The sequence below is a fragment of the Paramisgurnus dabryanus genome, chromosome 9 (genome assembly GCF_030506205.2).
Source record: "Paramisgurnus dabryanus chromosome 9, PD_genome_1.1, whole genome shotgun sequence".
In the NCBI taxonomy this organism is placed as follows: Eukaryota; Metazoa; Chordata; class Actinopteri; order Cypriniformes; family Cobitidae; genus Paramisgurnus; species Paramisgurnus dabryanus.
The window spans coordinates 22779675-22795873 of record NC_133345.1 but is presented as its reverse complement, the minus strand read 5'-3'; the positions used below and the strand labels follow the sequence as shown (position 1 = coordinate 22795873).

Here is a 16199-nt window from a genome sequence, read left to right as displayed (position 1 = left end):
TGAGTTATATTAGGACATTTAAGTAGGTTTTACGAAACATACCTTACAAATAAGAATACTGGTGTGCATATTGAGACAAAACAATGCTACATATGTTAAGATGTGTCAATCAAGGTGTTTTTAAATGACGCCATCTCAAACATGCATTTTAGTATAGTTCCCTGTCTGGGAAACCACCCCTAAGACATTTATTTATCAGGCACTTCTGTCCAAAGCGAATACAGATTAATGTTTATACAAGATTTGTTTGTGTCTTGTTTTACTTCCATGGGGTCTGGATTACCAATCTTTAAGACATTAATTACGTTTAATTACAAATTGTATCAGTGTGTAAAGTATGTAATGTGCAGCAAAACACGTACTATATGAAGATGCTGAACATAATATAATATAAAAATAGATCCTAGAACCCAGTAGCTCGAACAGTAAAGGTTCTGTACAGTATTCACTCCTGACCTCAATGCTTTTTTCCCATGAAATGCTCATGGACACAATTTTATCAGAGACATCCAAAAAGTTTACCTGCTTTTGTTTGACACTTATGTTTGCATTTCAGCTGAAGTAGAGTCTTCTTTGCAATCATAATGGAACCGAAGAAGAGAATATGGCCGAAGTTAAATATAAAGATTGGAAAAATGGGTCGTGGAAAGAAGAAAAAGACACCTCTGAAATACAGAAGGAGCATGTCTGTACCTGATCTTAGGTTTAAACCAGAAGAGATGCTGGCTTTGGATGGTTCCAGGCCACCTGATCAAGACCCCATCTTCTTTGGAAGCCAAGCTGTTTTAGGTGACCCAGATGAAACAGAGAGTGATTCTTCCAGTGTTGTTTTTTCTGACTATATACCATACTCGAACAGCCCAGCACCATCAGAGAGATCATGTGGACCTGTGGACTTTCCAGTTTCAGTGGAGACCACGACCGATAAAAAGCCAAGAGCCACTACTTGGTATATAAGTGATTCAGATACAGACAGGATGTCACCGGCTCTGATACGAAAAGACCCAGCAGACAAAGTGACTTTAGCTCTCATTAGAGCCAGTGCAGGTAGACAAACACCTTTGGAGGGTGAAATGTCTTCGACGCCCACGGCAGAGTCGGTCGGCACTTGTGAGGATCAAATCCGCTCATCTTGTTCTGGTGAACAAGAGCCATCTTCCCCACTGAGAATGTTTGTTATAGGATCTGCTGAGAACAGGACAGATGTGAGTTATCACAAAGTTACACATTCATTTTGTGATCAACATAATACCTCATTCTCAAGGAGCGTTGTTGAATGTAGACCAGACGTTTACATGTACACAATAAGATGAGCACTTAACCTGTTAGAGCAAACCAGGCCCGTGAGCGGTCCCAACGTGTTTTTGTTCACCCAAAGGGATAGTTCACCCAAAAATGAAAATTCTGTCATCATTTACTCACTCTCATGTTGTTACAAACCTGTATACATTTTGTTGTTCTGATAAACACAAAGGAAGATGTTTTGAGAAATGTTTGTAAACCAAACCATTTGTTGACACCATTTACTTGCATAGTATTATTTTTCCTACTACGGAAGTGAATGAGGTCCACGAACGGTTTGGTTCAAAATGTCTTCCTTTGTGTTTATCAGAAAAAAGAAATTTCTACAGTTTTGTAACAACATGAGGGTGAGTAAATTATGACAGAATTTTCATTTTTGGGTGAACTATCCCTTTAATAATAATATTACCTCTTACTATACCTCTTACTATAGACCGTTTCAGCAGTAACAACATAAACAAGCGGCTGTCGCGGTCCGCACGTAACTTCCGGTAAACTCCGCTAAGAATAAATAACAACAGAGTTCTTTAAACGTAGTTTATTTATATAACAAGCAAAAAAACAACACATAGATTACCTAGGAAACCAAAAAATTTGTTATTTTCGACGAGGCATTCGTTCAAGAGATCAGTTTAGTAACTAGTCAGACCATTAAAAAAATGAAACCGGAAGTAAGGTTCGGATTCAGACGTGTGTCACGTGCGTCCGATGAAACCGTCTATACACCACTAACAGTCATTAAACACAGATGCTTCATTCAAGACTTTTAATATTTTTTTTTACTCAGGACTATCACAATGAATCAAGTGACTATGACACTGTCTTCCTACCAGATCAAGATGAACAAAAAGTGAGTATTATAATAGGAAGTGCTGTCTTGAAGAGACAAATATCTTGCAAAATCTTATGCTGGAGGTAGCAGGTTTAGTTTGGTGCTTGTCAAGCTGGTTGACCAGCAATGTCTAGCTGGTGTGAATGTGAGTTTCTTTATCTGTTTAACACAAAAGAAAATATTTTGAGAAATGATGGCAACCACACAGTTGACGGTACCTACTGACTTTCACAGTGGGAAAAAACAAATAGTATGGAAGTCAATGGGTACCATCAACCAAGGTATTATGGAAATATCTTATTTTGTTTTTTAACAGAATAAAAAATCTCATACAGGTTAGATGAGTAAATAATGACAGAATATTCATTTTTGGGTGAACTATCCCTTTAAGATATTAAAGTTTTTTAATGGAAGGATATATCGAAACACAACATATACTGGTAACCAATAATGCTGGTCTTTATAGCAAGATAGTTTCTTCTCTAAAATAGTATTTACATACTGTATTGGATTGTATGACCCTGATTTAATGCACATTAGTGATAGGCCGATATATCAGGCCGATATTTGCGAGTTTTATGTGTATCGGCATCGGCCATTATTTACAGACAGAGTGCTGGAAGCCGCAAGCGATTGCAGGTCATGTGACTAAAATCAACCAACCTTTCCATGACAACATCGAAAGCTCGGCCTAACAGCTGATCGTAGCTGATCAAATTGGGTTTTTATTTCTCATCTCTATGGGACGGTTTCCCGGACAGGGAATAGACTAGTCCTAGACTAAAATAAATGTAAGAACTGTCCAAACTGAAAACATCTCTTTTTAACATCTCTTAAAATACATCAGTGCCCTGTGTTTTGCCTCAAAATGGACACAAGTAATGTTTTAGTAAGGCATGCTTGTTAAAACCAGTTATATTTCCTAATTAAACTAAGATCTAGTCCTAGTTTAAGATAATTCCTGTCTGGGAAACCACCCCTATATTTATTTGTAGTAGTAAAGTGCTAGAAATCAATATCCTTTGCTGATTTTTGGAGAGTGCTGTTCATGGTTCCATAACACCCTCACCTGTTTTTACTATTTGTTAAATATAGTTTTTTTAAGTTTAATAAATGTTACTTTTTTAAAATTGAGACTTGTAACATTTGGCATCATCATTGTGTCATTTTTATGATGTAAATTGAGTGAGCAAAAGCAGTATTGGCTCACGAAAATCGGCAGCCTGTATCGGTCATCGGCTAAGGCTGATGAAACAAAAATCGGTATCGACATCGGCACTAAAAAATCCATATCGGTCGATCCCTATGATTATTTAGTGTACATGCAGACATTGGGTTATGTTGAAGTCTTTGTGCTTTGGTTTACAGAACCCACCAGGCTTGTATGACAGCCAGATTCTTCAACCCCAGCAGAAGGTTCAGTATCTGCTCACTGTCAACCTGAAGGAGGGCAGAAACCTGGTAGTCAGAGATCGCTCAGGTATTGCCTCTTAAACACTGTGACTAATGAAGATAAAGACCAATAGAGATAATTAAACTTGGTATGCTGGGTGTTGTCATTTCCATTTGAGCTTTACATGCAAATTCCAGTCCATTTCAATGTTTTGCTTTTGTTATTTAAAATCAGCGAGATGGTTTTAGTAGATTAGATCCTTTGGTTTAAGATACACCTGATAAGGAGTAGGAAGGATTTTACTGCTAAATGAAATGACTCTTCTGAAACACCCAGATGCTTGTGTTTGTCTTGTCTCCGTGCATCATTGATCCCAGGTGTTTGTTACTGTCCTGCATGGAAAAAGTGTAGTATAGTGTAGTGGCACCATACAACTTATCAGTAAAGTACAAGACTGGTACAGCATGTCATATTAAAGATGAGCAATTCTTCCTTTTAATTCAGTTATTAGCATTGTGTTTGCAAGTCTTGGTGAGATGTTGTGATCGTCTGTTGTGTTAGGTGAACGCACAGAGCTGTTGATTTCTTTAACCAGCGGGTATGATTCATATCAGCGCCTGGTGCTGTCCAGTTCTTGATGTTTGGATGGTGTTCTTAGACATCTGCCATTGCAAAGGTCACTGGTTTATAAGTTGCGAGAGATCTGTGACAGACTGCTCATGTGTGTACTACGAGTCATTTTGACCGGTGCCACTTAATGTGTTTAATGTATCACTCCTCCGTCTTTTTCTCATGCCAACATCAAAAGATCTAATTGGTGCCAAAATATTTCAAATCAATAATTCAAATCCAGTATTTACTCATATGTGGATGTAATATAGTTACATAGAGTAGTGTACATCCAGCCAAACAAGGGATTATATGAAGGGATTGTGGCAAAATAAACCTCTTCAGGATAATACAAGACCCCTTTTTATTGTAATATTGAATGACAGGTCTAGAAACGAGTAGATGTTGCTTTTGTCCGTAGTGACCTGGGTAGACAAAAGCATATGGGCAACTTGCATAGCTACATTCTCAACATACATTTACCACAATCAGATTTACTGTAACGTGCTGGGGGTGCCAACAACTTCTGTTGAATGTGTTAATAAGTCAGTTGTCCTGTTATTTATTTATTTTTATTTTTTTTGATCACATTATGTCATGAAATAAAATTCAAACGAGTGCTCAGTATCACAGCAGACTTTCGACGTCTTCTTTGTCTGTGGCCTTTATGAATCAGCAGGTAGGACTAGTATGTTCTTCCTAATTCTCTAGAATGCAGTCGGACCAGATTGTCCTTCTCTTTATCACTTTACTTGTTTCCCACTTGCGTAACATTCAAGAAAACAAAAAGCTATTTCTGGAAGTATTGTTTGGATTATCTATCTTCCATTCAAATGTTCCATCCAGACAGATGCACAAAAGCAGCTTCAGTTTTATAACACGAGCGTAGAGAAACAAATAAGCTTTCGTTTTATCTACTACTGAGCTGATGCAAATAGTGAGGTGTTGATTCCTAGACATTGTTGAAAATCCCTAGTGTGTTGTTGCAAAGTGAATGAATGGGTCGCTTTGTGTTTTGTCCCTACAGCAAGGTTTATTAAAATGTATAACATTTATGATACATTTTCATTTGATACTCTGAGCAGCTCATCAGATGTAATGCCAACGTATCTGGTGGGCCTGACCGCGCTGATTGGCCGGCTCATTCTCATGTTCAAAGTCACAGGTGTATACCCAGAGGCTATTCATTATCATCTCTTCCTCATTATTTTTCATAATTAGAATATATTTCACTGATATCCCTCGCTGCCAAATGAATCTGATGAAATGTTCATGCACACTAGTGACTATAGTCATTTTTTGGTGTCTAAATGCAGACTGAAAATTGTGTGCAGGCTGTAATTTATGTATTTTTTTAAAAGCCTTAAACATATAAAATCCCTTTACAACTCCGGTTTTCCATTTCCTTTTAAAAAGTCGATGTTAGTTATTTTTGTTGTTCACTGCTGTAAAATGCCTGAGCCTAATTTTTAAACATTTTAATGTAGAAATTGTCACTGACATCTGTGCATATGACAAATAAACTTTAGTTGGAAAGTATCCATAATAATTCATAATGATTGGTGTTTTGTAGGTATTAGCACCTATACTCTAAAAATGCTGGGTTATTTTCAAATCAGTGTTGGGTCGAAAAGGGTTGAGCCAAGTTGTTGGGTTAAATTAACCCAGAAAATGTTTATATCTGACCAAACATAGGTTTAAACTACCCAGCATGTTCGGTTTAAGCATCCCAGCATAGGTTAAATTGCAACGCTGGGTTAAAATAACCCAGCATTTTTTTTAGAGTGTACATTATAATATTGCTTTATATTATAGTTTTTCTGTCAGTTTTTTGTCAGTCACATTGTAATCAATATAATAGACAATAATCTGTCAATATCATGATATAGAAGAATGTGCTAAATATAAAAAAATGTATCCGAAAATGTATTTGTTTGGAAATTGCGCCCTCCTGTGGTCTTGAATTAGAATGACACACAATTTCATCTCTACAATATGATACAAAGTGCTGCTACAGCTGGTGAAAACTCTTTTTTTTTTTATTAAAATATTTTCACTTTAAAACAACAGAATCTTTTCAATCTTTATTGATCTGAAGCCAATTGAATAATTTCTTCTTCATACTAGTTGATTCTTCACTTTCACTTTTGTCTGACACACAACAGCACAAGGCCGACGATGCGGTTTGCCTAACAATTACCACCCGGCTCTCTGCCCAACTGACGCAAACGCCCGAAAGTGGCCCGTAAACCCCCCTTCGCCGTCCTCCATTTTCCTTCTGTTAATTTCTGCCATCACTGTGCCGTCTTTACAGTCACAGCGGATCTCTCCCCCTGGCTGCCCGAGCCCCTATCCTCCTGTCAAGCTGACTGGAGGTTTCCTTGTCAGAGACTGGCAGGGAGGAGCAGCCTCCTGGAGATGTTCATTTGGAGAGGGGATCTGACAGATCTGACAGTCTCTCCCTACAGGGCTTTTGTCATGTGATTCCAGGCACCCTGCAGCTTCTCTAAAGCGCTTTTTATCCAGCCATACAAATGAAGCGATGGATTCTTTTTCACTCATATTTTCTTTTTCCATCTTACCAGCCAATCTGCATACCACGGCATAGACAAAGCCGGACCGCTCTCCCTCCCCTCTCGAACAGACAGACGCAAGACAGACTTTCTTAACAGGCTTTGGGGATTAACACCGCTTGCTCCTGGTTTCTGGGGTTTTAATGCACCAGCATTACATTAACAGATTTACGCTGGTTATAATTTTTCACGATCAGCCAGTTCAAATCACTCTAAAAGAGACATGAAGCCCACCCTTAATAATAAGTGGCGAAGGTTATTTGCAGTCTGGTAGTTTGAATGAGTATATCTCTGTGTGGTTGTACGGTTTGTTTTGATGACATTTATGAGTTTCCACGCCGCCTTTGCTTCAAAATAAGGAATCTAAGGAATTGTGCTGGTTTGTTTTCAACAGGTACAAGTGACCCATTTGTCAAATTCAAACTGGATGGCAAAAACATCTACAAAAGCAAAGTTGTGAACAAGAATCTGAATCCCACCTGGAATGAATCATTTTCCACTGCCATTAGAGACCTAGATCAGACTGTTGATGTCAAGGTTTGGGACCTATTAAGTATCGGATGTTCTCCATTTGGGACTTATACCTCTACATATAGAAACAAAAATAATTTTGTGAATACTTCGAATTTATAAACATAAGGTATCTGATAAAATATCATGGGGCGGTTTCCCGGACCGGGGTTATCTTAAGCCAGGACTAGGCCTTAGTTTAATTAGAAAATAAAACTAGTTTTAACCAACATGCCTTACTAAAACATTACTGTGTGCATTTGGAGGCAAAACAAAGGGCACATATGTATTTTGAGATACACTCTCAAAAATAGAGGTACAAAAGTTGTCACTGGGACAGTACCCGTTCCAAAAGGTACACCTTTGTACCCAAAGAGTGCATATTAGTACTTCAAAGGTACATATTGGCAGTTCAAAGATACATATTTGTGCCTAAATGGTACATATCCGGACCTTTTTTAAAGGGTACTGCCCCAGTGACAGCTTTGTACCTTTATTTTTGACAGTGTATGTCAGTGTAAGTTTGGACCGCTCTTACATTTTTTTTTTTAGTCTAGGACTAATCTAATCCCCGTCCGGGAAACTGCCCCAATATGTATTTAACCTTTTGATATATGCATTTATAGAAAACAACGTTAATGTGCTGTTTCCAAATTAAAAAGTAAAAAAGTCTGCAAAACCAATTGTCTTCCTCGCCTCACAATTCTCCTTATTGCAGGTATATGATCGTGATCTACGATCCAATGACTTCATGGGTTCCAGCAGCTTTCCTCTCTCTAAACTGGATCTGGACAAGTGAGAAAAACTTTCAGTTTCATCATTTCCATGATATTGTGCGGTTAATTCCCTCTTACTATTTGGCCTAAGTATTATTTATTTAAAAAAAAATACTTCACGGATAAAGGTTTGTGAAATTCCTCTCTGCAGAACATTTCAGTTGACACTGAGTTTGGAGGATCCCAACAGTGTAGAGCACGATATGGGAGTGATCATTATAGAGGCCCGTCTGTCCATCCGAGAGGAAAAGCGAAATGTAGGACTTTGTATATAGATTTACTGTCATTTTAGTGGAAATAGTCAAAGCACATTGTTTACCCAAAAAATAAATCAAATGTTTTGTAACATGCTTTCTTTTTGTCACACATTTTGCAGAAGTGGCTACCAAAGAGAAAGGGAAGTTTCAATAAGGTATGTCATTCAAAAATCTTATTTCAAATACAAACACAGTATACCTGTTACTTTATCATGCATCTTATATGTCCACTTGAGGGCAGTAGATCCTTATCATCTTTCAACATAGATATTTCACTGAAGTATATAGCATCTAGTCAAGTTTCTTGAGTTGACCTTATGTTATATTTCACTTACCTGTGTAGTTAAACAATAAAGTGACAAACTTTAGTTGATGTGGCGTACCACATTGTATAGTACTTAAGTATTTTTACTTTCTACATAAAAGTAAATTTTAAATTATTCGTATTTTATAAGTGTTTTTCTTTGGAAAACATACATTACAAAACATATTATCATAATTTGTACTCCACTACATTTCATAATTTTAAGTTTTTGGTTTATATTTAATATTTAAGTACATTAAACATCTAGTAATTTTTTGTACTTTTACTCAAGTAAAATAAATTTCGTACTTTTACTCAAGAAAGTAAAAGTACACCATTTTTATGTAATTAGGCATTAAATCAATTTTAATATGCAATATAAAAGGAATACACAGTATGATTCTATGCTTTAGAATGTAGTGAACATTTTTTAGTAAAGAAAAGTAAAAAATTTTCCCAAGACAAACACTCCGATAAAGCACAGATGCTTGGAAAATGTAACTAAAATACTTATACTTGTTTTATACACTTCTGTTCATCGATAACTGTATACATATCACCATGATCCAAGCAAAGTGCCCTGTCTTTCTTGAATTTTGTGTACTGTAGGTCAGTTCATAATTGAGAGTTTATTTACTTCACAGCAGAAGGAAATAACTTGTATTCTTCAGGCTGTGAAAGGTAGCAATTTAAGTGTCCTCTCTGTACAAAAGCTCTGTCGCATGGAAGAGTGATGTACCAGCACAGTGAACTTTGGGTGTTGTATTTATTTTAACAATGAATTTTATGTCAGTACATGTCAACATGTAAAAAAAAAACGGGGTAATGCTTGGTATTAAAATTTAACCACTCCACAGTTCATTTACAGTATGAAAGCTTCTTAGATTATTATATTAGTTATGTTTTCCCCAAAGAAACAGAAAAAGTAAAATAAGAACATTTTAGTTTTATTCCTACCATTAGGAGGCTTTGCACTGTTATGTTTTAATGACATTTAAGCTAATTTTCGCCCAGTTAATACAATAATAAAAATATTCCTATCTAGTCAACATACTTTTTTGTTAAATAATCAAAGCAAATGCTTCCTATATAAATTATACAACTTTTCCAGTATACTTTACAGTATATTTACAGTAAGTGTGCCTCATTCTCATTTAGATGATGTCACAAAAAAGCTTCAGTTTTGTCATGCATAGTATAATCTTCTTTTTTCATTTTTGGGTGAAATATGACCAGAACTTCTTTTTTTTGTGTGAGATGCGCCCAGATAGATTTCCACTAGACTATGCACACAGGTATAGCTCAGTATGTGTTTCTGAAGCGCTAGTGTTCATGTTTACACTCCAGCATGTCCTCTGCCAAAACAGCTGAGACCTCGTTCTATTTGACACCTATCAGAAGAAGCAGGACATCTCTCAATTTTTACCTCTCTCGGCACATTCGCCATCACGGCCATCTCTCAGATGGAAACAGGCAGTAATGTTGGCACATAGTATGTGGCTTTTATTCTTTGTGATAGAGTCTTGAAAGTGTGTCTGTGTGTGTGTACACTTTGAGGCACCATGCCAGTGTAAGATGCTGAGGATATCTGTGATGGCTCATTCCCAGGCATGGTGAGCTATAACCCAGATGTTGGGATGTAATATCACAGCTGTGGACGGACTGCACTGAAGCTCCAGCCAAATGGATACGGCTTTGGGCTTGTCCTCGTGTCCCCATGCTGCTCCACCATATGGAGGCAATCCCCCAGCTCTTTTAGGACCAGGAATAGCCTCTCTTTAGGGGCCACTTACTCTTAAGCGGAATTGTTTTATTGGCCATGCCGATCAGAAATTTGTCCAAAATAAACACTTGGGAGGACTTGGCTCGAATGAATATTGTATTTCTCTCTGTAACTACACGCTTTATCTCTCGCCCCCTCTCTCTCTCTTTAAAGAGGCTTGTTTATGGAGATGTGGCCATTACGTTAAATGTTAATGCTGGTTTGTCTGCTGTGTCGTGTATGCGTGTGTGATTCTAATGGACCAAAGGCCCTGTCACACTCTTTAAGCAGCCAGGTGGGAAAACAGCTCTCTGGTCTGTGATTACTGGCAGAACAGACCAGCCTCTTCCTGATGCGCCGTGTTTGAAAGTGCAGGGCTATCAGCCCACAAGTCATCTCTGTACTGTGTACTTATCCATCTGCAGTCTTGTTGATGGACCTGTTTTCTCTCTCTGAGATGCCAGGATCACCTGCACATTTCATTTCATAATATATTTTGTTGCGCGCACAGACACTTTCATTTTAGAGTTGTTTTATTATTTTCTTTTCTTTTACTTTCTATACAGTACAGCGGGTAAAATAAGGATCGAACATGTCACCGTTTTTCTCAGTTAACCTATTTCTAAAGGTGCTATTTTCACCTACTTGCATCACAGAAGAATCCTGTCATTTTTTATTAAATCAACAAATCTTTCATTTCTACCACATCTAAAAGTATGTATTTAGTTAGTTAACAATCAGCTGTGAAAACATTTTTAGAGCACTTTATTACAAATCCTTTTTTACAGGTTAATTTCATAGCTTGTATTTTATATATCCTTAATACAATAAGTGTATTTTTTAGGGATGCACCGATAGGATTTTTTAGGCCGATACCGATACCGATTTAAACAGATAACTTCTGGCCGATACCGATGCTGATACCGATATTAAACACTCGTATACAATACTATACAGTTGGTCTATTTTAAGTAGTTTATTTCTGCATCCAATTATTTTTACTGAACATGGATTGGATCTAATAAACATTCAACTGACCAACATAAGAAGAGAGGCACAAATTAAGCTAAAACAAATATAATAAGACAGCATGACAACCTTCAAAGGTGGTTTTTGCTATTCAGCATTTATTTTATTAACAACATTAACTCATTTTTTACATATAATGGATTTCTTTATGCAGTTAATTAAGAAACAATCGGTATCGGCCTTTCTCGTGCTATTGCCGATATGCCGATGGTTTCAAATTCGTCAAAAATCGGCCGATAAATATCGGCGGCCGATACATCGGTGCATCACTAGTATTTTTACATTTTGTGTAAATTAAAGGCAGTGTTGGGGAAGCTTTTTTAAAACTTTAGTTAGATAAGTACAAGCTACTTATAAGTAAAAGTAGATAAACTGCAGCCAAGCTACGGATCTAAAAAAGTAGTTACAGTAGCTACACTACAAGTTACTATTACAAAGTAGCTAGCTACATTTAAACTACTTAAATTTTTTACAATAATATTATATTACAAATAACTGAATATAATCTTTAAATGAAGAATGTTGTAAGAAAAGGATTTGGGTTTTAAAACAATTTAATGTAATACAATCATGATTTCAGTATTGTTTTAGTTTGTGAACTACACAATAGGCTACTTAAATATTTATCTCAAACTGCAGTCTTTAAAATTGACAATGAATAGGCATGAAAAAAGAAAAAAATAAAGAGCAGAAAAATGTTGAAATGACGAAACACTTTTATTTCAGCTCTTTATGATAAAATAATCATAAATCTTTATTAGTAATTATTTTAAACAAACTAGATATTTAATTAAATCATGTGGTTTGATAAATGCACTATTGTAAGTAAATTTAATATATAAAGTATATATATTTTTTTTTCGTTAGATTTGGCTGATGTTAAACCAGTAGATTTTGGAATAATGGGCAATGGATTCATCACTGCACTTACCAACATACTTTATTGAGGCATGAAAGTGGGTTAGGGGTGAAAATGTTGAGAAGGATACCCCTCTAGGGGGGTCTGGGGGCATGCTCCCCCGCAAGAAAATTTTGAAAATTTCATATTTTAATCCATCAATCTGATGCATTTTGAGATGCATTTTTTTTGCCATTAATGCCATATTGAAGTCTCCTGAGGCATATATATATATATATATATATATATATATATATATATATATATATATATATATATATATATATATATATATATATATATATATATATATATATATATATATATATATATAGTTGCCAACTGTCACTATAAAATACAGGACAAAAGGTGGGCTACAGCAACAATACGGGTATGGGTTTGTGTGAATATACAGTGTATTGATTTAAGCCATTTGTCAGAATGATAGCTAATCTGCTAATTTATAACTTTTATGCCTACAACATATGGTAGGTTTATTAATAGTTTGTTAATTTATAGCTTTACTTTTAACACAGTCCTTTAAACAAAACACTTGTGACTCTTGCACTAAGGGTTAAAAAGGTTATCCCCTTCATATTAATCTACGTGTGACAAACTATCTTACATAGATTCTGTAAGCTGTAGCTTCGAGTCAACATCATATACTTTAACAAATAAGATTATTAAAACACACGTAAGTTACAGACTGTGAATCATGCACGAAAATGTCCAAGCAAAGTTGGAAATGCTTTTGAGGCATAGTAGATTGAGGCGAAACGGCTAAATAACCCACTTTAAAAAAAGAAAATATGAAATTGTATTATATTATCCCCTTTAATGTACACTTGACGGGGTCTGTGATTGAATGACAGGTGATCATTCTCATGTGTTGTCGTGATCTGCTGCTGGTTCGACTTCGTACAGCGGTGCTGAAACCGACAGGCAGATGACATCAAAGTATTTCGATAGCAGTCTCCTCTGTATGTTTTCTTGAATCGCTCTCACAGGATTTTGATGTCATCTGCCTCTGTGGCGCCACATGAACTTTAACAAAACTGTATCAGTCACTGGTTAGATCATCGTATCAGTCAGAAAACGGGACGCGAGTGATTATAGACATACAATGCAAAGACACGTACCTGGCTCGGCTGACTTTTTTTTTATCCCACGAACTAAAAGGCTTCCCCATTTCGCTAAGCCATGTGAATCTCCATTTGTCTTTTACACTGACCTCCAATATGAGCCTTCCTGCATTAAAAGTATGTCCATGCTTAAAGTTTTACCTCAGCTTTACACAGTCAGAAAACCCGGAGTGGATCCTGAGCGAAGTGATTACAGAACGCTACAGTAACGTTAGAGAGAAGAACTTGCTTTGGCTCCACTCCAGGCTTTGAATACAAGTCGTCTTTATGAAAAATGAATTTAAGAATTTTGCAATTGACGTTAATCCGTTGTGCGATGGCGATCTTTAATCCATGGTCTAACGTTAGACAGAAAATATAATTATTCTCCTGTACAAAATTATTACCAACTCACATTCCTTTCTTCTCCCCCGTGATAAAGAAATCACTTAAACTGAGCTGCAGTTGTCTTTTCATCTTAACCTCTGACGACCTGTCACCAGCTTCAGACCCCACTAGCTGTTGAGGGAGCGGAGCGGGCCGGTGACAAGACACTGTGTTGCGCTTTCAAAATAAAAGCATGCGAGTCAAATATTTTTCTCCCCCGCAGTATAAATTTTTGGAGGGGGGGACAAATGTGACTGTCTCCAATATTGGAGGGGACACGTCCCCTCCATCCCCCCCCCGGTTCCTACGCCCTTGAATATACATAACTATATTATAAGTGGTGTATAAACACCTTTCATAATAAACTGTATTGTTTAAAGGGGACATATCATGAAAATCTGACAATTGAGTCCCCAGTGCTTCTTTCATCCTAAAAAAATGTGATAAAGAACAGCCCAACTTGGTTTTGGTTAGCCATTTTCTGCAAAAATTGGTCATTGAAATGTTCTCTCCTTGTGATGTCAGAAGGGGATAATAACTCCCTTTAATCGGCACTATCCAACCACTGCACTAGTGCAGAGATCAGCTTATTTGCATTTAAAGTGAGACACCCAAAAATGACACATTTGGCAATTTAAAGTGGCAATTGTAACATGTTATTATGGTATTTTAAGCTAGAACTTAATCTATGTAATCTAGGGACACCAAAGATTTATTGTACATCTTAAAAAAGTCTTGTGAAATTTCCCCATTACCTTAGAATTAGCAGTTTTTATCTACATACACCGCAAGTCCCCTTATATGGAAGTAGTCATTACGCGCCGGCACCGCCATGTTTCTACAGTTGCTTTAAATGGACAAACTGTTCTATAGAGTGCGTTTTGTCCTTACGTTGTCTCGGCGATGACGTTTGTCCTGTGGCAGCTACCGTAGCTTCTCGTTGCTTTTCGAAATTGAGGTTGGTTGCAATTTGTAATCTCACCACTTGATGCTGCTAAAAAATCCATACTGTACCTGTAATGAAATTACAGATTGATGGGAAATAAAAATAGATAAATACAAAAAAAGGCATTTAAAAAGTACTGAAGAAGCCACATTGAAACATTTAAAAATGTTTAAATAAGTTTTAATATTTTCAAAGTATATATAGTGCATAAGAAACCGGGTAACACTATATTTTAGTGTGCAGTATGTGCACTTACCCAACAAAATACCAGTAACTACTACATGTACTTAATATGGGTTAGGATTACTGTAGGTTCATTGTACTACAGATATATTATATTTATTTATATTTATGCATTTGGCAGATCGCTTTTATCCAAAGCGACTTACAGTACATTACAAGCTATAGATTTTTTACTTGGGTTCGAACCCATGACCTTTTGCGCTGCAAACGCACCGCTCTACCACTGAGCTATACAGGAACACACAGTAAGTACATAGTATAAGTACATATTATGTACTTACACAGCTGAACTGTAAAATAAACTGCTACTTTAGAGTATTATTTTAAAAAAGAGCATGAAAATTTGATTCTTTTGATGTCTCACTAGCTATGTGAAAATTATTCTAAAATTATGTTCACATGTTGGCTGTTCCAGGGTCAGCCAATCAGCCAGGCGCAGGTTGCGCGACTATCAGGTGGACAAAAGAATCAGGTCTGGAGTGGAATTTTCTCTGTTATCCTCGTTGAAGGCCAGGATATGCCAGACTCCGGTCAAGGAGACATCTACGTGCGCTTCAGAATAGGAGACCAAAGGGTTAGGAGCAAGGTGAGATCATCCGGCTCCCCAGTCTTTCTCCATTTCATGTAATTGTTACATCATCAGCTTCACTTATCTCTCTCTTTGTTTCCAAACCTCCATTCTTTGTTTTTATTGTACTCTTCTCTCTCCTCCTCCCATTATTTTTCAGTAGTTTACATACCTTTCCTCTCTCTCCCGCTTTATATTTTCTCATCTGCCTTATACAGCTCCAGCCCCCCTTTCTCCCCCTCTTGTATCACTCCTCTCAGGCTTCAGTGCTCCGGTGACAGAGGAGGCTACTCATTAGATCGGCCGTGTCTGGCAGGGCGTCTCTCCTGATGCTTCTGTTACTCCGTCTTGTTCAGCTCATTTGCATACTTAGAGTGCCTTGCTCATCTTACCTCTTCATTCTTCCCCCTTGATGGTTCCAACCAACTAGTCTTGTGTTCTCATGTCATCTTTTTTACAGAGCCCCCTGGCTCTATTTGGGCATGTTTGCTTGTTGAACAAAACTAGTTCTAATTGAATGCTGTCAGAGTTTATAATCCCAGTGAGAAGATACATTCTCCAAAAGACGACCACCCCTCCTCCACCACATGTTTTATTGAAGTCTTACTGAAAAAGGCTTAATATACCTGTCATGTTAGCTGTCTTTGTTTTTAGGTTCCTTAAAACCTTTTCTCTCTCATTTTTTACTC

The 16199-nt window shown here is 36.9% G+C and overlaps 1 protein-coding gene across 1 annotated transcript in view; it reads left to right on the top strand.

The window, feature by feature from the left end:
- Positions 1-16199, top strand: part of mctp2a (multiple C2 domains, transmembrane 2a) — a 54058-nt gene that overhangs the window by 3456 nt on the left and 34403 nt on the right. Inside the window, exons 2-9 of the mRNA XM_065279092.2 lie at positions 557-1205; positions 2090-2152; positions 3503-3614; positions 7104-7246; positions 7938-8014; positions 8147-8252; positions 8372-8407; positions 15358-15528. Of these exons, the coding sequence (XP_065135164.2) occupies positions 585-1205; positions 2090-2152; positions 3503-3614; positions 7104-7246; positions 7938-8014; positions 8147-8252; positions 8372-8407; positions 15358-15528 (1329 nt within the window). The 5' untranslated portion in view covers positions 557-584. The remainder of the gene's footprint in view (positions 1-556; positions 1206-2089; positions 2153-3502; positions 3615-7103; positions 7247-7937; positions 8015-8146; positions 8253-8371; positions 8408-15357; positions 15529-16199) is intronic.